Below are 23,805 nucleotides of genomic sequence, written 5' to 3'. Positions count from 1 at the left end.
AGACTTGGAAGTAACATCTGGGGCGTGTTCAACTCAAGACACTGATGGCCTGGGTGCAAGGGAAAGCCTCTTTTGGAATTTGCATCTGTTATTTGACTGTCTGCAGTGAGGATTTGCTTGCATGTGGCCATGGTTATTTTTATCTGTTCCTGATTTTGTGATCCCTGAGAACTGTGGCTGTGTGCAAGGAGAATGTATGACAAATACCATTAAATATAGGTAAAGAGGTAGGCAGCTATGGTGAAATAATTACTTAGACCCAAGTGACATGGGGACAAAAACCTTGTTGAAATCAGTAGGACTTGTGCTCCTAAGTCACTTAGGCACCTCTGTAGCAATTGAACCTGCAATTGATTGTATTTGCCATTATTTGGGAGCTCATAGGGATGGGGAAAAAGGAGAGGTAATGGGGTCAAGTTCACTGCTGGGGAAAAATCTGACTAAGACCCAGGGAAGAGTGGGCCATCTTGCAACAGGCAGAAGTGTCAGTATATTGCCCAAAGAGGAACATTTCAATATTGATAAAAGGCTGTAAAGTAGAATTCAAGTGAGAAACGAGGAGCATGATAAACCCCCATTTTGCAGCTGAGGAGCAAAGCATAGATATAGTAAGCTTGGCCAAAGTCTCAAAGACAGTCTGGTTGAGCAGTGAACTGAACTCTGCCTTCTTAAATCTCAACTCTTCAAATTAACATTAATGAAAACAGCAGATCTTCCTTTTGGTGGATACCAAACTAGCCAGCCTACTAGTCTCGTGCGGGACTTCAACTTTCTTGTCAGGGACTTCAACTTTCTGGACGTCTGCTGGAAATACAACACAGCAGAGAGCAAGCAGTCTAGGAGGTTCCTGGAGTGTATGGAAGATAACTCCCTGATACAGCTGGTAGGTGAGCCTACCAGGGGAGGAGCCTCACTAGACCTACTCTTTACAAACAGAGAAGGACTGGTGGGAGATATGGTGGTCAGAGGCTGTCTTGGGCTTAGCGACCACGAAATGATAGAATTCTCGATTCTTGGTGAGGTAAGGAAGGGGGTCAGCAAAACCACTACTATGGACTTCTGGAGGGCAAACTTTGGCCTGTTCAGGACACTGGTTGAGAGACTCCCTTGGAAAACAGTCCTGAAGGGCAAAGGGGTCCAGGAAGGCTGGACATTATGCAAGAAGGAAGTCTTAAACGCTCAGGAGCAGGCTATTCCTGTGCGCCACAAGGTGAACCATCGGGGAAGATGACTGGCCTGGCTGAACAGGGAGCTTTTGCTGGGACTCAGAAAAAAAAAGGAAAGTTTACCATCTTTGGAAGAAAGGGCAGGCAACTCAGGAAGAGCACAAGGATCTTGTTAGGTCATACAGAGAGGAAATTAGAAAGGTAAAAGCTCAGCTAGAACTCAATCTGGCCACTGTTGTAACAGACAACAAAAAATGTTTTTACAAATATGTTAACAATAAAAAGAGAGCCAAGGACAATATCCACCCTTTATTGGATGCAGAGGGGAACATTGCCACCAGAGATGAGGAAAAGGCTGAGGTACTTAATGCCTTCTTTGCCTCAGTCTTTAATAGTGAGACCAGTTATCCTCAGGGTACTCAGCCCCCTGAGCTGGAAGACCGGGACAGAGAGCAGAATATACCCCCCATTATCCAGGAGGAAGTAGTTAATGACCTGCTACGCCACCTGGACACTCACAGGTCTATGGGACCAAATGGGATCCATCCAAGAGTACTGAGGGAGCTGGCGAAGGAGCTTGCCAAGCCACTGTCCATCATTTATCAGCAGTCCTGGTCAACAGGGGAGGTCCCAGAGGACTGGAGGTTTACCAATGTGGCGCCCATTTACAAGAAGGGTCAGAGGGAGGATCTGGGGAACTACAGGCCTGTCAGCCTGACCTCAGTACCAGGGAAGATTATGGAGCAGTTCATCTTGAGTGTGCTCACAGAGCATGTGCAGGACAACCAGGGGATCAGGCCCAGCCAGCATGGGTTCATGAAAAGCAGGTCCTGCTTGACGAACCTGATCTCCTTCTATGACCAGGTGACCCACCTAGTGGATGAGGGAAAGGCTGTGGATGTTATCTACCTGGACTTCAGTAAGGCCTTTGACACTGTCTCTCACAGCATACTCCTTGAGAAGCTGGCATCTCATGGCTTCGACAAGTGTACTCTTCGCTGGATGAAAAACTGGCTGGATGGCCAAGCCCAGAGGGTTTTGGTGAATGGAGTTAAATCCAGTTGGTGGCTGGTCACAAGTGTTGTTCCCCAGGACTCAGTACTGGGGCCAGTTCTCTTTAATATCTTTATCAATGATCTGGACGAGGGGATCGAGTGCACCCTCAGTAAGTTTGTGGATGACACCAAGTTGGGAGGGATGGTTGATCTGCTTGAGGATAGGAAGGCTCTACAGAGGGATCTGGACAGGCTGGATCAATGGGCCGAGGCCAATTGTATGAGGTTCAACAAGGCCAAGTGCCGGGTCCTCCACTTCGGTCACAGCAACCCCATGCGACACTACAGGCTTGGGGAGGAGTGGCTGGAAAGCTGCCCGGCAGAGAAAGACCTGGGGGTGCTGGTTGACAGCTGGCTGGATATGAGCCAGCAGCGTGCTCAGGTGGCCAAGAAGGCCAATGGCATCCTAGCCTGTATCTGAAATGGTGTGGCCAGCAGGAGCAGGGAGGTGATTGTTCCCCTGTACTCGGCACTGGTGAGGCCGCACCTTGAGTACCGTGTTCAGTTTTGGGCCCCTCACTACAGGAAAGACATTGAGGTGCTGGAGCATGTCCAGAGAAGGGCAACCAAGTTGGTGAGGTGCCTGGAGCACAAGTCTTATGAGGAGTGGCTGAGGGAACTGGGCTTGTTTAGCCTGGAGAAAAGGAGGCTGAGGGGAGAACTTATCACTCTCCACAACTACTTGAAAGGAGGTTGTAGTGAGGTGGGTGCTGGTCTCTTCTGTCAAGTAACTAGTGATAGGATGAGAGGAAATGGCCTCAAGTTGCGCCAGGGGAGGTTTAGATTGGATATTAGGAAAAATTTCTTCACTGAAAGGGTTGTCAGACATTGGAACAGGCTCCCCAGGGAAGTGGTAGTGTCACCATCCCTGGAGGTATTAAAAAAATGCGTAGACAAGGCACTTCAGGACATGGTTTAGTGGGCATGATGATGTTGGGTTGACGGTTGGACCTGAAAATCTTAAAGGTCTTTTCCAATCTAAATGATTCTATGATTTTAGCAGTGAGAAATGATGGCACCAATCATGTTTTGATAACTTTATACTTTGGAGATTTGTTTTGGAGGAGAATGTGTCCTTGCTCTGTGGGCATTGAGTGAAAACACCTCCTGGCCTGTGGTTTGCTTGAAAGGCGTAAGTGAGGTCCTGAGTATTGCTCTTGTCGTTCCTAAAGGGACACAGGTTAATAGAGGGGAAAGCAGAAAAAAGTGGGAGGCTACAGACCCACTTCAGCCCAGCATTTGTAGCCAGGTGCTCTACTCTGTGGCCCATGGAAGAAGTTTATTGTGAATTTCTTTTCAAAGCTTATGTCCTTGGGTCTCTGAAAGGTGTGCTTTGAAAGCTGCTTGCTGGAAGCATGACTTGGTTTCAAAACGTAACTGTGGTGGAGTAACCACCAGAAATACAGGTTCTAGAATTAAAACCCGGCTCCAGGAGGTGACCTGGCAAACAATGCAGGGAGGAACAATCAGACAGGCCATCAATAAACTGTGCTCTTCCACAGTGTGTTGCATACCTGCACTTCTCAAAAGCAGTGTTTCTGCTGACTTGTGTGCTTCTGGGACAGGTCAGAAAGCGTAAGTCAGATCTTGTGTAGGTATAAAGCAGAGCAGGTCCAGTGACGCTAAATGAGGCTGCACTGATTTATACTGTTTGAGGAGCTGTCACTGTCATATTTGTAGTGCTCACTTTTAACTAACTGGGAAGATTACTTTTGTCTTTTTTGTGAACTGTGGGGCAGGGAAGACTCGGGAACAGAGTAGGAATTCAGTACATGAGAAGAATATAATATAAGCAGCTATTCAGCACTGTTGTTTGTGCTTTGTGTGAATCTGACATAAGATACTTTGTATTTGTCTTATAGAGCCATTGGTAATAATTTCCCAGCTGTATTTTCTTTCAAAGCATGTGTACATTTGTAAAAACACAGTATCAATATGCATTTTTTCCTTGATGCAGAGGATATACAGGCATCGCCCTTTAAAAGCCATTGAGAAATCTCTGTAACCGGTATGTACAATACCAGAAGCAGGAGAGTCCATACCATGGCATCCCAGCAAAGACCTCAAAGCTCTCTTTTACCAGGGGTGGAAAATAGGCTTTGAGGAAGCATCTATGACCCGTTTCTTGGCTGTGTTTTGGTGTAAGCTGCTGCTTCAGTGCATCACTTAATCCTAGGTGTGAGTCGTTTAGGTCTTAGGGCACAGTGTGAGGTTCCTGTGACTTAAATCAAGATGTCCACAATGAGATTTATTAGCCTAGGGACCTGAATGTTAGAGATGCAGAGCGCTGGAGTGATAGTTTTTCAGTGAGCAAGATTTGACGGTTTACAGCTCCTGCTTCCCTAAACGCTCCTTTGACAGCTTCTTGTCACTCATGAGTTTCTCAGGAGGGGAAAAATGGTAGAGAAGAGAAGCAGGGAGAGAATTTATACACCAGTCTCATTATTTTAATTGTAGCATGTTCAAAATCTTGTAAAACATCAGAGGCAATCAAGGAAGCCACTGGGAGCCTTGATGCAGAGCAGGGCAATGAGGAAAAGAGGAAGAATATGTCTTTGTACATAATCCAACCTGAAATAGGCTTGTGAAACCCTTCAGGTCTATGATTACTGAGAAAGGAAGAGCTCTCTCAGGACTGGGCATTAGGCATTTTGGTTCCATCTCTTCTTGCTTTCAGTCCACTTTGCTTGCCATAGCAAAACTGTAGTCTGGGCTTAAATCCACCCCCTCCAGATTTAGGAGGAGCTGACTTCAAGACTGGTGGGCTGAGCTGGGTTGTGCTCATCTTTGCAGCTCCTATGTGCATATCCAAGCCACATGAATAGTTGCTGAGATAAACCAGAGGTGACCTGCAGGGTGAGCCTGCTTACAGGGCAGATGTTAGCTGACGCAATAGCCATGTCCCAAATGCTCCCAGCTCAGGCTTTGGCCCTCAGTTCACAAAATATTCCTGATCTTTTTGGTCAAGACCCATTAACATGTGCCTAAGTAATATGGGGATGGGCATAAACTTGACAACATAAATGAAAGGAAGCAGAACCTGATTTGGGAGACAAGAAAAAGCGTGCTTCTTCCTATATTAAGCTGGGGTTTTCTGCCAGCATGTTTATTTAGCATTACTCCTAAACTGGTGGAATCAGATGAAAGTCAGTCAAGTGGAAGAGAGGGCCGTGCAGAAGCGAGCAGGTTCTCCTGATAATTGCAATGCTGCCACCATTCCTCCAGTCAGTTAATAGATTTCCCCAGGTCCTCTGTGTCAGGTGAAAATTTCCTCATTAAGAGGAATTTATTCCATTTCCTTTTATCATTTATTATTGAAGTGAGCGAGTGGATGGAGTTCCAAAGATGACAGGGTGGAATTTTAAACAAAAAGCAACAACAAACCAACACTGGAAGCTGAAACGGAGGCACAAGCGAGGTTCGGGAAAGGCTTCTATTGTTTATAAACTGCAAAATGTGCAGGGGACTTTAGCTTTCTGAGGAAGTGAACAGCCACTAGGTGATTATAGCAGTGTGCAAAAGTAATTGTCTGGTTTTGAAGCTCTAAAACTTCTGACTGTCATTTTGCAAAGGCAAATGTTAGGAAAAAGGAGCATTATAGGAGTCTGGAATCATGGTCACTTAATCTTCCCTTGTTTCAGAACTGATTATAAACCAGCGAGGGAGTTTAATCTTTGGAAGACTTTTTGCTCTGTGTTTGAAAAGTAAGTGATGCTCCAGGGGAAAGCGGGAGGCAGTGATGTAGGACTGGATCATGTGTGTGGGAATAGCCAGAACTGAGAATTTTTTTCTTCTCTTTTTAGTGCTGGATTTCTGGTGAACTCTTGGAAGGGTTATTTGCACTCAAGTGTTCAAAGAAATCAGCTTGATTCTACTTTTGCTGGCTTTAGTGTCTCCAGCAAGTCTAAATGGTGGTGGGAATGCTGGATCTTAAAAATCATCATCCCTTAACCTCTGCGTGTCTTGGTTTTCCTATCTGTAAGATAAGCATCACCCTACCATACTGTTTGCATGTCTCTTTATATTCATTCCATGAAAGCTGAGATATAAATGCTAAAAATTACCCTTATTAGTAAATGGAAATTACCAGGTCTGAAGATGTGTGTCCAGTATGTGCAGAGAGGCAGCCTGATCTCCATACCAGTGCTGAGGGTTTGCAGCTTTCTGATCCAGTTCCCTTTAAACATGGTAGAGCAATTCTGCTAGCTTACTCTGCCTGCCCCTTCTGCTGGTTGTGCCTCCAAATCCCTGGGAGCTGTCTCAGAGGCTTTTGGCAATTTCTCACCTCATGGCAGATTCTGGTTTCAAGTGCTTGGAAAGCAGCACTGCTGGTTGTTTTAACTCTTGCTGGTTTTCTGTGAACATGAAATGGCAAAACTGTTACATCCCCAGGGCTGGGTTGTCAGTTCTAACTTTTCCTGCCTTGTGGTGAACTAGGTGTGTTTCCTCCATTTTAAGCTGCCTCCATGGCAGTGAGAAATGAGAAAACCCTTCCTGTCTAGGTGCTGCTTAAACAGAGGTTACCACCACATCTTTCTTATTAGCCACATTGAAAGCTACATCTCTTTACCTTTTCTTCATCATGCATTGGGAGCAGCAGAGTGAAAAACGCACGGTTTCATTTCCCCTTTAGGTACTCAGCTTTTCTGTTGCACACTGATTGTCCTGTACAAAAGTTGTTAACTTTTTGCATGGATTAGTAAGGGTCCTAACCTAATTTAAGCTGCTAGCCCAAGGCAAATGAATCACGTCACCAAATAATCACTGCTTTTCTTCTACCCACCCTGCTGGGGGGGATGGCAATGAATGATACTGTTATAATGAGATACAAAAAACTGAATTGAAACAAGCTGCAAATGAAGGCAATTTTCTTTTTCTGTCAGTAATCAAATGACAGCCAGCTATGTGTGTTTCTGAGGCAGAAGGGAGGGAGACCAAGGGAGTAAACTGCACTGAAACAGGCTCGTTTTCTTGGGATCATCAGGTCTGCTCACTCATACTTAGGGAATGCTGAATCTAGGAGAGAAATCTAACATGACTGCATTCTTCTTAATAGCTGGTGATGGCTAGCATCTGTTTTGCCAGGGAATTGGTGGATCTTGCTTTGTTTCCTCCTGTAAAACACCCATCCATGCCTTCGGTTCTGGCATTCATGGGTTATGCAAGAAGTCCTGCCTGTGAGCTGAGATCAGAAAGTAGAAAGGGCTGAGGAGAAGCAGAGGAGTTTTGTGGTGGAGGCATTAGTGCATGGCAACCGCAGGCTTTAACGAACTGTGGTGCTGCAAAGTGGGTCTTATTTTGGGAAGTCTTTCTGCAAATCCAAAACCTGGGAAGCTCAGCCTGCTGGATTAGGCAGGACTGTTTACTTCTGACACTAGCAAAGAGCAGGATCTGCTGGAGTAAGAAGGGTGATGTGATGGAGGGTTGTGGAGAAGATCAAGGGTGTAGGTGATACTCCTGCCTGGAGTCCCCTGAGGGCAGAGCAGGCTGGTTGTTAGTGCCAGGCTGGGACACAGTGCAGAGGATAGCAGTTACAGTGCGCGTTTCCTTTCTGCAAATCCTCACTAGCTGTCTGCTATGCTACTGTGGGCAGGTGGAGCACTCTGTTCTCATATTGCAGGGGAAGGAGAGAGGTGGCATTGGGGAATTCACAGAGGAAAACCCATCTACCCAGGGATCTGAACCCAAAAGTTTCTGGTCCCCAGTTCTGCGCTTAGAACAGCTTGTTTGGTACTTTGTGACTCTCGCCTGTTTTACGCTAGCCTGACTTCATTGAGGGCAGCAGAGCTGCTCTGTGCCTAAGCCAGAGTGGAAAATCCAATCCAATGACTCTCTTTCATGCTTCATCTTCCTGACACATTCCAATAAAGCAGCCTTACCCCTCTTCCCCCACTTAAATAACATAATGCTATTTATTTAAAAATACCATCAAGCAAAGGACATAATTCAAAAGCTCTGATTTAGGAAAATTGCTTGTTTGTTAATAATTTCCTTTTTCTTGATTCAGAGCTTGCTTGGTCATAAAATATTGATTTATTGGGCAGGCAAGGATGCTCTTGGCAATGAAGATGAAAAGCAGTAGTGCTGATAAAAATACATAGGCTTTTAAAATGTTTTTGCAAAAGCTAAGCTTAGAAAAGGTAGCTTAGAAACAAACAGGCAGGAACTATAAGGGCTATAGGTGGAGTCAAAACAAAGTGGAACGAAGATAGTGTGAGAGAGAAAAAAGTAGAGGGAATAAGGGGGGAGTGGAGCAGATGAAAAAATCAAAAGCAAAATGGGCAAGAAACTGTTGAGCTGCAGAGGTGGCCTGGGAAAGCAATACATTTGAAATAAACAGCAAAAACTAGGACTCCTGAAAAGCAAAACCAGGAGAACAAGAACATAAGGAAGTATTGAGAGACCCTGACTGCAAATGTGAAATCAGAAAAGCTGCCCCTGCTTTCCCCTGTCTATACCCCTCTCCCCGTTTTCATAATGTGAGAAGCAGCACAAATGATATGGAAAAAAGTATACTTGAGACTGTCAGAAGGAAAAACCTACCTTCCGTGTGAGCCTCTGAAGGCCGTTTCTACTATATATCTCTGAAGTCAGATGCTTTTTCAAAAGACTGGCTGTTTCCAAAGGTAGACAGAGCGTCCTCAACAACAGAAAGAAGGGCTCGTTTGGGACAAATTGTAGTGTTTTGAAGCAAGTTGTCCCCCAGCTCAGCAGGGTTGGAGGACAGTTATGCCTCTGAATGGCTCATCCTGGAGCTTCAGGAATTTCATGCCTTTGTGTGGAGTGGGCAGCTGCAACGAGAGGCAGGAAATGTGAGTACCAGGACAATACATAATTACTGATCCAGCCCAGTCTGGTGAGGCCTGTGTTTTAAAATTTAGACTGGGAGGAGGAATGTAAGGGAAAGATTGAGTTAAAGTTTGAGCATGGAGATGTGGGGATACTGAATCCAAGAAAGGAATCACTGCAGGTCCTCCATGGAGGCTGTAATGGTAAATGAGCATACAGTTGTGGATACGGTGACCTTGTACTAGTCTGGTGGAGAATGCTGCCTGGGACATGATGGACCTCATCATGAGTCACTCATTCCCGTCTCAAAAATGCAAGGAAAGAAAGTGTTTCACTTCCTAGCATCAGCAGTCTGCCTGTAGACTTTACCTTATAGGTGTTTGGTGGGGGGCATCCAGTACAAAAAAGATCTTTTATGTATGAGGATTGCATAGCTTAGCTGGGTCTTCTTCCTTTTCTTGCCTTTATGTGCATGATCCTATAGCAAATCTATGCAGTATGGCATACGCAAGCGCTCATATATCTTCTAAGTATTCCTGTAAAGCCTCATGCAAAGGTGTTTTTCTTATTTAATCCCAGTGAAACAGTTCCAGAAGAGACACTGAGGAGAGCCAAACAGATTGGGTTCTCAGACAAACAGATTGGGAAATGCCTGAAGCTGACTGAAGTCCAGTGCCGCCAGCTGAGACTGAGGAAGAATACAGTGCCTTGGGTGAAACAGGTTCGTGATAAACATCTCAGTTCATGGTGGCGGCTTCCAAAAGTGCAAGGAGCAGGAGACCTCCATGTCCTTAGAAACAGCTGAAGTAAAGTGGAAACCCGGTCTCTGTTAACATCCATAGGAGTTTTGACCTTGACATTAGAGGAGAACAAATTTCACCCAGTTAGCTGTTACTTCTGCACTGCAGGCATCAATAGAATGACACAAATGTCCTCAAAGAGAGACCGAGAATATTCTTGATCATGTTCTGTGTGGCTGAGGAGGAAACACAGCTATCTGGCTTCAGGAAAAGGCTGAGAATGCTGGCCCACCATGGTGTGACCATGAAAAGTGTAGTATGTCTCTTCTCTTGGTAGTAACTTTTTACAGGGTAATACTTTATTTGAAGTGTGCTATTGTTATGGGTTCATTTGCTATTCATTGTGATAGCATGAGAGTAATGAGCTCATCTAGTATTCATGGCAGTGTCCTGAGTGCTTTGCTAGGTGTTCTGCTGCTGCTTTTAAGGTATGTTGGTATTAAACTGCCACCAGCTGGTTTTTCTGTCCTTAAAGGGGGAAAAAAAACCCAACCCAGACTCCTGAACGTTTCTGAAAGAGCCCATCTGTATCCTGAGTCCCAACTCCAGGTGCCAAATTTCCTTCTATTCCCCAGCTGCTGTTTTCCTTCTACGTCCTCACCTGGCCCACAGAAACGTGCCTGGTCTTGCACTGCATTCTTTCAGCTGCATATGGCACTGCAGTGCTGGATTGATTTGTGTGCCAAGGTACCCTTAATAAGGTCATTCTACTTATGCCTGCATTTGTGGCTTCAAAGCATATGTTTCTTCTTGAGCCATGAAGTACAAGTTGCAGCATTAGCAACAGTAATGAGCAGCAGACACTTACATAGTGCTAATGACGTAAGGTCACATTCTTCATTATTCACAAGGATTTGCTCAGCCAGTGGGGATTCCTGAAAATACTTGAAGATTGGACAGATTTTTAAATGGTATAGTATGTAAAAATTCATGTCAGGACTGCTTTAATATTGTTCCCTGTTCAGTATTCTGTGTAGAAATGTTTCAGCTGTTCATTCAGGGAACTTCAGCAATCGCTGGTGACCTAGATGGACTAGTTACCATGTACAACATGCAATAAGTAGTTGACACAAATAGTCCGTGAACAGCCTAGTAGGCAAATTATTCTTCTGGGCTCTCTGGTGGCTAATTACATAAGAAATTGTTGAAAACTACATATACGGAGTGGTTGAAAATCACTCTTGCTTTGTGTACCATTTAATTATCAAAGCACAAGTTATATTGTAACATAAATACGTAGTACTTGCACTGCTGGCTGCTAGTCGGCATGATCTCAAAGTGATGTTTTGGGCATGTTTGTATTCAGTGTGGGAGTAAGATGGGGTCAAGAGTATATTGCAAAGATCCTACACGGCACAGCTAAAGGGGACAGGAGACCTGGAGGAATGGAGATCTCTGTAATTAATGCTTCCAAACAAACTAGAGAATGAGGGCCTTGGCAAGAAGGGATGGATGGGGAAAGTTCTTGGGCTGTGAAGGTGTTTTACCAAAAAGGTGCGGAGCTAAAACTGCAGCTTAGAAAGAGATGGTAGACTGTCCTGTTGACTGAACTGTAAGGTCTGGGGGGAATGCCAGGCATGCGCTGCATTGCCAGCATATGAGGGTTCAGATCACCTCCTTTTGCAGAAAGACACAATGGGAAAATAATAGGACAGAAATAGGAGTAAAAAAGGAAAGAGGGAAAAGAAAAACCCCTAAACACCTGTGTGTAAGAAAGATCTTGGACTGGCCAAATCACAGTCCCTCCTCTTCTTCCCTGTACAGATTGACACACTGGCAGCAGAATACCCAGCGGTAACTAATTACCTCTACATCACGTACAATGGGCAGGTAGGCACATTCAGAAACAACAGGCTCATTGCTGTCTAGTTTGATCTCTTTCCCCTATGCTGTGTTATTTCTGGAGGTCTTGCAGATGTCTCAGTCTCTGTAGCAATTACTTTGGATGGTGTTACTTATAATCCCCTTACAGCAGGCCTGGAACTTTCTCTTGCTCAAATACTGATCCAGTGCATTTAGTGTTAGTGCCCCTATGTTGTTATGATCCTGTCCTATATCACCTGTACTTGCATCCTGTGTGCTGGGAATGCAGAACTCATGTTTCACTCATCTCATCCTAGCATTCATTTTTATGTGAGACTTAACAGCTCCTTAGGCTGCTCGAATAGCCAAATCAGAGGTGCTGTGTCTCCTTTGGTTTGGGTGCAGCACCACTAACTCCAGTAGAGTTGCACTTGATTTAGACTGCCATAAATGAGATCAGACTTGAGCCCTGAAGGATCAGACTGTTGGATATGGGCTGAGCACCAGCAACTCTTTATTCTGAAAAGCATGGAGTTAGGCTCTGTGGAGTATGGATCCTAATGACTTTTCTCCCTCCCTTCTCAGGAACACGATGTAAAATTTGATGACTGTGGAGTGATGGTGTTGGGCTGTGGACCATATCACATAGGTAAATCTTTCTTACAACTCCTCTGTTCTCCTTGCACCCTCGAGCCTTCTTTGGATATTCTTGTGGTTCATTTGTTCCTCTTCTCATATGGTGACAAAATCCTCCAGAGCACAGTGCACAGGACATCAATTCCTAACACAAGGTTTGCCTTTTACACTTGCTTGGAGACTTCATTTCACGCTCTGGAAAAACAGGAGAATTTTATTACTTTTCACTTGTCACTTAGTTGTGATTTTCACAAAGATTTAGGAAATTTTTTTAATCTTACTTTTTGCACATGTTAAGTTCTTGAGAACCTGATACCTTCTATAGAAGTTTGTTGCTCCCACACCTATATGCTTACTGCCAGCTCATGACTATGTTGTTATATACAATGCATTTTACTACTGTAAATATAGGTGACTATGAAAATATTTTTGTATCTTCAGCTGCTTTTGTATAAGCAATTCTCTGTATGCTGTTTTTTCAGCCCACTCAGATGATTATGCAGCATAAGAGTTTCCTCATGGCTATGAGTATTGGGTAGACAGACTGCTAAATTCTGTATATGATGACTTTCACTTTTTCTTTTCATGGATCATTCCAAATAGCTTGCAATTATTGACAAGAAAAAAATTGCTTGTTATTCAGAAATATTTTTGCTCTGCATCTCACAAGTAGTGGTGATGGTTTTTGGAAGCTGAAATTTAAAACTGCATCCATTTACTTTGCTTGGATGGAGAGGTCACGTGCTGCACTCCTGTTGCTGTTTGTACGATGTGTCTTTTTGAAGTCGGTTTCCAGTACAAATGTTGAGATGAGTGAAGTCAGGAGGAACACTCCATGATTATGCTTATTTTTGTGAACGCTTCTGCTAGTCAACATGCTGTGTTACATGGTTACAAAAAATGAACATAAAAAGGACGGCAGTGTTGTTTAATAAGTTGATCAAATATATGTGAACACATTTTCTACTGTTCACCTAAAGCTCCTAATTGTTTAGATTAGCCATACAGGTCTGATCTTGGTCTTAACCTCTTCTGTAACTTTGATTAGATCAAGACAATCTCTGGAAGAGACTGCAACTAAATAAAGGCTGCTAAAGGAAACCATTACTTGCACCTCTGAAAGATTTTTTTTTTCTTCCTAGGTGCAAATAGCTAAGTTGATTTTTTTTCCTTTTGTTATCCTTTGAAAGCAAGTAAGCAGTGTGCTTTTCCTCTATGCTTTCAGAATTGTAATCATAATTCAATGGGATCAACTTAGTGTTCCCCATGGATATACATTTACAAAGCAGTAACAGGTCAGAAAGGGCTGAATGATTTGGATGGAAGTTAAACATGTGACATTACTTTTTTTTTTTTTAAGCAAGACTCGTATTTCCTTTGTGAAAACTGAGTTTTATTTTAGATTAAAAAAAACCTTATGAATTTTATTTGAAAATACTTTGAAATATATTACAGGAAAATCTTGAATATGTTGACACTTTTGCAAAGAAATAAAATTATTTGGGTGGGGGAAGTGTGAGGTCATTTCAAAAGTCATCCTATATTCTGTGTTTAGAAAGAAAATTATCCAAACTGAAGTGTCTTTTTTTTGAGTTTTCTTGTTCATGTTAACTAATATGCCAAATAGAAACATGATGTGAATCAGTACAGTTGCACACTCTTGAACTTCAGAGCTTGCTTTGACGGACCTTTCATGCACATGTAAAGGCCTCTGGCTCACTGAGAGCCTGAGCTGCAGTGTGTGACTTGTGCTCTGTGGGGGTATTGCTCAGATATTCAAGGCGATGCTTGCTTTTCACTTGCTGCCAGGAGGGTATCTCCTATCCTGGGAGGGGGGTTTGTGTGAAAGTCAGCCCTGAAAGCAGTATAAATAAGCTATTCAACCAACTGCATGGACCAGCGGAATGCTCTGTGAATATTAAGGTGTGCACATAGATTTAACATGCTTGAAACCTGAAAGTGTATTGATGTAGTAATTATCTTCTGAGGAGCAGTGTCTGGTTATGTTACAACAGTCATTACTAGTATTACTAATTATTTGCTGTCTTCCCGTTTCCAACTGTTTGGACATGACCATTACTGGATGCGGCTGGAATATACTTACAAGTGCTCAGCTGTTTTCCCAGGTTGTATCAAAAGCAATCAGATGGGGACTCCAGATGACCATTGTGTCCCAAAGTCGCGGTTTCTTACGTGTATAAGAATAGCTGAATAATGCAAGTGGAATACAAAAAGTGAACGAGCATCTGGTGACCCTTCTGGAAAATGTCCAGTTTCAGATTTGATTTCCCTCTCTTTTCTGTGGGCTTTTAACTAAGGCCTAGGCATGTTTTGAGGTTCCTCTTTGACAGAAGTAGGGAAATAAATTGTGTGCCTGTCAGTGAGTCACCTGTGACAGCCATCTCTTTGTGACTAGGTGGTTGAGGCAGCAATTAAGCACAGCCTGAATTTCCAATATATCTTGTCACACAATTATATATAAAAATAATGATATCAGTGGTTAACAATCATGTAATGACTGTGAACACATCATGATGAGGCCAAGGTTTTCTTGTAGACTGTAAGCATAACCATTTAATGATGTTTTTTAATATGGATCATTCTCTGTTTATGGTACCCTTCTTAGATGTTTGAGCGTATAAATTTATGGGACAGTAGCTGTTAGCGCAAGTCTGGACACCAGCGTTGTCTGAAGCCTGCAGTGTTGCTCAGGTCCCAAGTCCAGCAGCTTACCCCAGACCAAGCACCAACTCCTGGTGCTCACCTGAGCACCAGGTGACTCCCTCCATGCCTCTTTCCTTTAGAGTGGCCACAGTGCTTACTCAGGGTTCAGGATAGTAGGACGTGCTTCCTGCACAGTGTTGCCATAGTCACTGTGGCCTTTGAACCAAGAAAAAAGGAACACAGTGCAGCTCTTAAAAGTATTGTTCTACCAAATTGCCTTATCTAGAGTCAGCACACAGGAAGGTCAAACCCACTGAGTTGTAATTTTTCTGTTGTTAGGTTAGTCATACTCTGCTCTTCTGGAAGGTAAAAAACACTTCAGTCTTCTGTTTTTTAAACCACGTCTGTACAAATGCTTCGTGTTTCCTGTAGTAAACAGCACTGTCTTATAATAATGGGCACTCAGTTTGGTCACCTCTAAGCTTCTGCCTCTTAAGTTTATCTCAAAACATGTTGGTTGGGAGACAGTAGTAAGTAGCTGGATGGGCAGCAAGAGCAGACATGAGTGTTTATGAGCGCAGGATGACAGACGGGCTATAGAGGCCTGTCACTCCTGAGCAGCTGAGCCAACTTACCTGTTGTGCTTGGAGGCTCACATTTGTGGATGATTATTTTCCATGGGAGGACAATTAGATTTCTTGCTCTGAGCTGACAGGAGGCAATGCTGGTTTTTTTTTCTTTTTTAAGCTTGAGTGCTGAGAACGTCTGTTTATGTTTTCTTCTCTGCATGCTTCCTTTCCTTGCCCACTTTTCTGTCTCCTGGCAGGCAGTAGTGTGGAGTTTGATTGGTGTGCTGTTTCCAGTATCCGCACGCTGCGTCAGCTTGGCAACAAGACTGTCGTAGTGAATTGCAATCCAGAGACGGTGAGCACAGATTTTGATGAGTGTGACAGACTGTACTTTGAGGAGCTGTCATTGGAAAGGATCCTGGACATCTACCAATATGAGGTAAAGAAAAGCAGAAGCACAATAAAAAGCCATGAAGCAAACCAAACTTTTCAAAATTCATGTCACTTGCTTGCTTTGGCGGAGCAGCTGGGGGCGAGAGCTTGCTAGCAAAAGCTGTTTGGTTTGGATCCCGATGTTGCATTTTACACATCGTTGATGTTCCTAGCAGACTGCTCAATAATGAATGCCAAATAAATATTAAATTATTTTGCAAGATGCCATATTGTACAATATTTACAAGCAGATTTAATTTGCTGCACAGTCATTTATCGCACAAATTGTTCTGCCCTTGCAGTGCTGAGCTTTAGCACTTAAGCATATCCTTGACTTTAAGCACAAGTACTCCCCCTGAAGCAGTTGAACAAGTTACGTGCATAAAACCAATGTGTGCTCAAGAACTTGGAGTCTTGGCCTTGCAATACAGTGGCAATGTGGCAGATGTGGTCCAGCATGCAGGCAGACAGATCAGGAAGGGGCACTGGAGTTGCCATTAAACCAAAACATGTTCCAGCTCCTGAACCAGACATTGCACTTGTCTGTTAGGAGCTTTCAAGTGTTCAGAAGTGCTGATACTAAGAGGTGGAGAAGAGTCCCAGACAGATTTGATAATGGGAGGATATATAATATAAATAGTTGGTCCCGATATGGAAAATGTTGATTTCTAACTGGTAACACACTTGTCTTGGACTTGTGGCTGAGGCTTTCAAAGGTGCTTACAGGAACTTCATCGCCCTTGAAATTCAGTGCGAGTTGGCCGTGTAACTTGCTGAAGCAACTTTGCAGAACCTAGGTCATGTTAAAATTATGATTTTTCTTGGCTCTTCTTCCCAGTATATGGTGATTTGAGCTCACCTCCTTTGCGAATGGGTGCAAGTTTCTAAAATGGTTTTATAACCTGGCTACGTTTTGATCATTTCCAAATTTGGAACCAAGCAAAAGCACATCAGAACTCGAGTCCCAGTCTCTAGGGTCTGTTCTTAACCATTTGCAAAATACAGTCTAGGACCATTTTTAGATTGCATGTTCATACTTGGCTATTTGTACATGTTGTTTTACCTCTTCTTCAAATTTTCATAAAAACAGAGGCTTTTACTGGAAAGCATAGATTTAGGACAGGCCAAAAGCTCTGGTGGCTCTCTGGAGTCTTAAAGGCTGATTTTTGAATGCTTTAGGATTATCCATGAGGCTTAGCTCTATAAGCATTGAACTCTTGTTTACTTAAGCAAAACTGAACTTCTGAACTTGGGGTGTGGAGGATACTGGTGTGACAGTTTGTCAGACAAGTAACACTGATGAAACACAACATCTAATTACTGCAGGATCAAAGAGAAGGTAGAGATAGGTGATGAGGGAACAACTACTCATTTAAACATGTAGTGCTAGTAATTAGCAAGTTGGGGAAGAAAAATACGTGAAAAGAATAATGCATACATGTTGAAACTTGGATTATCCTGCTTGTCACAGCAGGGCTTGGTGAGTTTGATGGGAGGCATTGCAGATCTCAAGGTCTAATAGCAGCATCCTGTGGTACGCAAAGCTGAAGGGGAAGGATACTCTGTTGGCAATTTTCCCAGCTCAGCCAGCCATGCTCATCAGCTGGACTGTGCTTCTGGGCATGTTTTTAGCCTGTCCTGCTTGTGAAGTAAACCAAAAATCGTGATCGTGAGAGGAGAGAGGGCAGGGAGAAGGCAGCAGGAGCTAGCTGAGGTGGTGGGAGTAAAAAGGGGGGAGAAGAGAGATGCTGGGAGTTTGCAGAGGATTCTGCTACTCTGACTTGGGTATTAAAACAACCAATTTGTTTTTTGCTCTGGAGGTGTTAAAGCCATCAGGGTCTGAGCCTAAACATCCAAAGTTAGGGTTGTGCTGTCTAATAAATCCCAAGATGAATAATAAATGCTCAACTGTTTTAGAACACTTAAGTGACAAAAGGGAATGGTATCATTATGACTAATTTGCAAGTAGGGAAACGGAGTCTCTGAGGAGACTGCACAGAGTCATGCAAAAGGACATAGGCAGACCTGGTGACAGACTCCAGACCTCCAGCAGAGTGTAGTCTAAAATATATTATTTGCTATATGTCACTTTTTAAAAAATGAGTGAGCAAAATGCTAATATCCTGTTAACAGAATACTTCCTCAGGCAAATGCAGTTGGAATTCAGTCCCTAAGGAAACGATCAAGTTAAAAATTCAGGATCTGATTCTGAGATTCCTCACCAATCCTGCAGATAACCATCTCTCCCAGCTTCATATACAAAGCATGAATAGTGCCATGATTTCAGACTGATCTTTTAAACTCTCTTGCTCATTAGCCTCCTCTAGTGTTCCAATGTACTATGACCAATGGCAAATACTCTGAAAAGTCCTGGATCGTTGACAAACCATAGGTAAAACCATCAGCAAGCAATGGACGCAACCCTTTGCCCTCAGTAGAGATGATACATCAACTCCCTAAACGTTGTTAGGATTAGCAGCAAACTTTGAGCAACTATTAAGCTCAAATAAATAGGTGCACTTACTTGTCCCAGTTTTTCTGATTGGACAAATTAGGCTACATTGAGGAGTGAGGTTACCAATAAGACTGAAGGGGCTGGAACTTACCTACCAAGAGCTGTGCACAGCTTCGCACAGTCCTATTCCAGGGATGTACTCAGCTTCTCTCCCTTGTGTCCCCTTTTACCTCTCCCTCTCCAGTTGACATTCACAGCTGCTCTGACTCACCGGAGACTGAGCTCTGCACAACAGAGCCGTGCTTTGGAGAGAAGTTTAATTTACTGTGAATGTGCAAAGTTAGGTGGTAGTCTATGAGGACAATAATTTAAAAAAAAAAAAAAAATTCCTTCCCTCAGTTTTATTGGCTTTTTGTTTCCAGAGAAGATGTTCCCTTTTTATTTTAATATCTATCTGCTTGAGGGCCTCTTCTGATTCTTTTTCAGTTTCTAAGATCATTCTGAAACAATTCATAAAACTAAAGGAGGCTCTTAGGTACAATTTTAATGGTCTAATTTGTTTTCAAAGTCAGGGAAAAAGAAAACCCAACTCTATTACTAATGACATAAAAGCAAGGTAGTAATAAAAAGAGTGATTTTTGTTATAAACGGGAAAATAATTCTCTCTAGGCTTCTTTCACTAGATTATGTATAGCGTATATTTTAAAGATATCTAATGGCAAGGATGTTACTCATTTTCTTTATAATTAAAATATGGCTGATGACAAAGTGATATGCAGTGGGGTCCAGTTCTGTCTGCCCACATATCTCAGTGGAGCAGTCTTGTTCCCTAGCAGGGCAGTGGGCTGCTCTTTGGGTGAGAGCATGCTTTGGGAAATAACAGCAGAATTTTAAAGGAAGAAGGAAGCAGCAGCTGGGTCTTAATTTATGGTTCTTTTTGAGTAAAAATGAGTATATGATTCTCTGCTATCAGCTTGAACAAGCCATGTCCTCCATCTCCTTGGGGCTGGAGTCCTTAATGTCATCCCAACTTTGATGCAGGCATTATTTGGATTTTAGAGGCTCCGTGACTAGAATTGTTTTAAAGGAAGGAATAAACAGCAGCCAAAGAGAAGCAGTTACCCGGGACATTTGCACTTCAAATATGTTGACGATAGATTAAGCTGTTGGTTGACCTTGGCAGCAAAGCTAGGTTGACTTATTATCAAACAGGAACCACTGCAAGCTGCAAGAAGGGGTTTGCTTTATTCACGGTCTGGTTCTTGTCCACGTGGGCTGATAAGGGGTCCAGGGACTAGAGATAAGTACTGTGTTTTAGATGGGTCTGGAAGCAGTAAGGAACAGATTTTTCTTCTGTGTTGGAGATGGTGAGCTCCAATGTCATGAGACAGCCCCATGTGGGCACAAAACAGCCTCTGTCCTTGCTCCACCCTTTACTAATGAGGCATTTTTCGCTCTCTGTCCTAAGCTCTTTCAGATAGTTGCTGTTGGCCATCAGCAGCATGTCATCCCATAAGTGACTGCTTGGTGAAAAAGGAAAAAAAAATTATCTCCAGCACTGTATATTATCAGCAAATAATAATCTTGTAGACCTTGGGATAATAACTGCTGCTTAAATGCCAGACTTTTTTAGTGGCTTTTTATTATAGTAGGAAATTAACCACATTAAAGTTGAGCAGGGTTTGTACTGGCATTTATCATCTGTTTTTTCTCAGTCACTTCTAGTCCATCCTGCTTGCAGCTTACAGATATGCCACTATAAATCCCTTTAAATCCCTCATTAAGAAGTTCCTCTTTCAGGAAGGCCAGTGGGGCTAACCTTCTTCAGGAAAAACACACTTGTTAATTAAAAGAACATTGATACTCTAAAAGATAGAGCCAAACCATGGATCACTTGATTTATGTTTCTTGTTTGTTAGAGGTGGGTAAAATGGTGTAAAACACATTTAGTTCAAAAAAGCCCTTCACTGCAGCTGTACTGTGGGCCTGATTCTCCTTTGGGCAAAGTTTTACTAGCTTTAATTTGGAAGTAAAGTGCCCATTATTTAATTATCCTCAATTATTACACAATCTAAACATAATTCATGTCCTCATAATTGTTGCAGGTACTCTAAGGCCTTTTTTTAGTATTGAAAATTTTCACACCAGACTAGCTTGTACTTGAAAGCATTAGGGGTTCTATGTAAAAAAAATGCCCATATTTGCACTTGAAGAAGGATGTGTGTTTGCAAGCAAGCTCACCTGTCTCTTGTTATTTGCCGTTTATTACTTCCTCACTTAAAATGTTGTGGTTGCCTGGTGACAGACATGAAATGTGCCATTGTGGCTGGAGGATGCTGTGCCACCTGTCCTGCCTCACCTGCTTCTGGAATTGAGGTCCTTGCAAATAACCTGCATAGAAATGAGCATAAACGACAGTTTGGCTGAAGTACATGTTACTGTTGAGTGCGCTACCAGAAATGAGGACCTAGTCAGGAATAACGAGGGTGAATTAAAATAAAGGGCTAAGTGTATCCAGAGTAATTCACCACCACAGGCTGTCTGATGGACTGGGCTCTGTTGAACTAGACTCTGCTTTGCTTTGTACCGGCCAGCAAGGCGTCAGAAATGAGCACTCCTTAAAGACTGGCTTCTGGGTCTAGGAAGGGTTGTTTGCTTAGCAAATAACAGTGCTGGCAGGAAAAAAAAATTTCAGTTGTTTCCCATTGCCTCTCTGCTGGAGGTTACTGTCTTGCAACTCTGTAGTAAAAAAGAGTTTGCATGAATGTCTTCTACACTGGAAGCCTCTGACTGTGTGCATGGGAGAGGCTGTTCTTCTCAAAAGAGCTGGACTGAGAAAGAAAGGGGACCTAAACCATCTTGTTTGTTCATGCTATTGGGTCCAAAGGTCCCAGCAGGGGGGTGGGAGTGGGCTCAGTTGAAGTGATGGTCCCTATGTTCACACGTGCAGGAGAACACAGGAGGGAAACCTGACCCCACCAAGAGGAGTTTTGACCTTCGTTGTGGGGCATCACATTTTCATAGCGCAGCGCCCTTCCTCTGCAAAGCAAGGGAGGATGTGTCAGCTCAGTGCTTATCCTCACTGGGAAAGCAGAAGCACCTAAACATGGCACGAAAACAAGGTAACAGTCTGGTTCTAGCAGAAGTTATAAAATTTTGGCTTGATGTCAAAAGGCATGTGAACACTGCAGATTTCTGTGGTTTCCTGGGGAATTTGACCTCAAGTTACTGCTGGTTTTTGAGTGATGTCAAGGAGGATATTGCTGTTTTAGAGAGGCTACATGCTCTGAATCACACTTTACAGCCTGGGTGCCTCTGAATCAGGACAATTATGATCTGCCTTTGCTCATAGCAACCTGAAAAATGATGTAATCTAAATATTGGATTCCTAGTTATAATAGCTCTTAATGTTAAGCTAACTCTGGACGTGACTGTGCTCCTTTCTGTCTGTCAACAGGGATGCAGTGGTTGCATTATTTCTGTAGGCGGGCAGATTCCGAATAACTTGGCAATGCCACTGCACCAGAGTGGAGTGAAGATCCTTGGCACAAATCCTTTGCAGATTGACCAGGCGGAAGATCGCTCCATATTCTCAGCTGTTCTGGATGAGCTGCATGTGGCCCAGGCTCCCTGGAAGGCAGTCAGCACACTGGTAAGTTGGGATGTGCATCTGGGAAACGATGAAGCCGATGGGAGTTGTTACTAACACCTGCGCAGGGGGGACCGACTTACTGATACATTTCAAGATTCCAAAGACATTTAACAGTTTTTTTACTGCTGATGTTGAAGAACTTTTTGATCCCTGTAAAGTGATGCTATAGCATCACTGGGAGTGAGATGGAAACTGGAAGGGAAGTGTCTTTAAATCACCTTTACACAATATGGGGTATATACCCAGCAGAAGTTAGCACCGCTGTCAGGCTACTCTGATTTATCCTGCTGGCCTTGAAAACTATTCTAGCAGGTGGAGATTGCAAAGGAATAGAGATGTGTTGGCACTGCTCTTTTTTCCTGGTGAAGCTCTATAGACAGGGAAGGTCTGAAGATGACAACTCTGGAACCAAGAAGTCGTGTATTACGTTCAGTCCAGGCTGTAGTCCCTGACTTTCCCCTCCTCCCCAGTCTTAATGGCTAGTAAAATGCAAATGCAGTTGAACTTTTGGTATGACTTTAAAATATTTTCTTGTTCACAGCATGTTTTTCCTCCCTTTCTTTAGAGGGATGCAGTTGAATTTGCAAGCTCCATGAGTTACCCATGTTTGCTGAGACCTTCCTATGTTCTGAGGTAAGGCTCAACCATCAGAGCTCAACAAGTTGGGGGTATGAACTACAAAAGCCTCTTTGAGACGAGGGAGAGTAGTTTCAAGGGATGTGTGGAAAAGGCTATGATAGGTGCATGTGGCATAAAGCTGTCCATCTTAACAGGTGGGACAGCTGCTCAAAACAATAAAGGAAGCCAATGGATCCCTTATGTCCATCAGGCAGAGATCAAAGGTAGAACATAATCATAAGAATGTCTGTTTAGCTGCATTACCTTTTTCATATCTCAAGGCCAAACCCATGAACCATCTGGGATATCCTTAAGGTTCCTGAGACTACTACCTGTACAATTAAGCCAGAAGATTGTTTGCCACCAGGAAAAGCAGAAGGGAACATGCTGAGGCCATTTATTGGAGTTGGCATCTGTTTTCAGAAAATGACAGTGCATCTTTTGAATTCAGCTTCTTATTTGCCAAGCTTCTCTGCTTACAGGCATGTTTTATGTCCCTACACTGTGGCAGCTGCTTCTCTTTAAATACACATTGTACAAAGCCACGCATTTCCAACAGCTAGACTTTTTTAAGAAGTTACACCAGCACATATATACAGCAAATTCACTCGTTCTGAATGATCACTCTTCTCTGCAAGGAGTTTCTTCATAGCTGGACGACTAGGCACAGAGAGGCAGTTTGCTGGGCACAGTTTACAAGTGAAAATAAATTGGAGACAGAATCCTTTTTATATGAAAGAGACACGTATCAAAATGAAGAGGCGCAATATTCAATTTCAGGGGAGAAAAAAACCCCAAACTTTTTATTTAAAAAGAAGAAAAGGAGAAGGATTTCTTGTATGTTCATCCCTCAAGGAAATATCCTTTAGAAGAGACTGCTGAATGTGACTTTTCTATCCAATTTCTGAAGCTTGCAGTGGGGTTGCAAAGCAAAGCTCAAAACCAGCACTCAGATCAGGAGCATGAGTTAGAAACTACTCCTGATGTAATTCTCCAGATTTTTAGGGAACGCTTCTTTTAGCCTGTTGTTTCCATCCATATTAATTTCAGTATAGGCCCTTTCCATGTAAGTATTTGCCAAAGGGTATTTGTGCAGGTTAGGGGGACTTCAGGGAGAAGGATGAAACTGGAGATGTAAAGCTTGAGGAAATAGAAAGTGAAAAGCC

At 43.1% G+C, this 23,805-nt stretch overlaps 1 protein-coding gene across 1 annotated transcript in view; it reads left to right on the top strand.

Annotated features, from left to right (window-relative positions):
* The window catches only part of CPS1 (carbamoyl-phosphate synthase 1), a 107,317-nt gene that overhangs the window by 56,692 nt on the left and 26,820 nt on the right, over window positions 1–23,805 (top strand). The window contains exons 22-27 of the mRNA XM_052793356.1: window positions 9,590–9,731; window positions 11,575–11,640; window positions 12,199–12,262; window positions 15,740–15,921; window positions 21,827–22,021; window positions 22,587–22,654. Coding sequence (XP_052649316.1) covers window positions 9,590–9,731; window positions 11,575–11,640; window positions 12,199–12,262; window positions 15,740–15,921; window positions 21,827–22,021; window positions 22,587–22,654 — 717 coding nt within the window. The remainder of the gene's footprint in view (window positions 1–9,589; window positions 9,732–11,574; window positions 11,641–12,198; window positions 12,263–15,739; window positions 15,922–21,826; window positions 22,022–22,586; window positions 22,655–23,805) is intronic.

This window comes from Harpia harpyja, chromosome 7, assembly GCF_026419915.1.
Source record: "Harpia harpyja isolate bHarHar1 chromosome 7, bHarHar1 primary haplotype, whole genome shotgun sequence".
Lineage (NCBI taxonomy): Eukaryota > Metazoa > Chordata > Aves > Accipitriformes > Accipitridae > Harpia > Harpia harpyja.
Note: the sequence above shows the minus strand (reverse complement) of the source record. Positions and strands in the feature narration are given on the sequence as shown.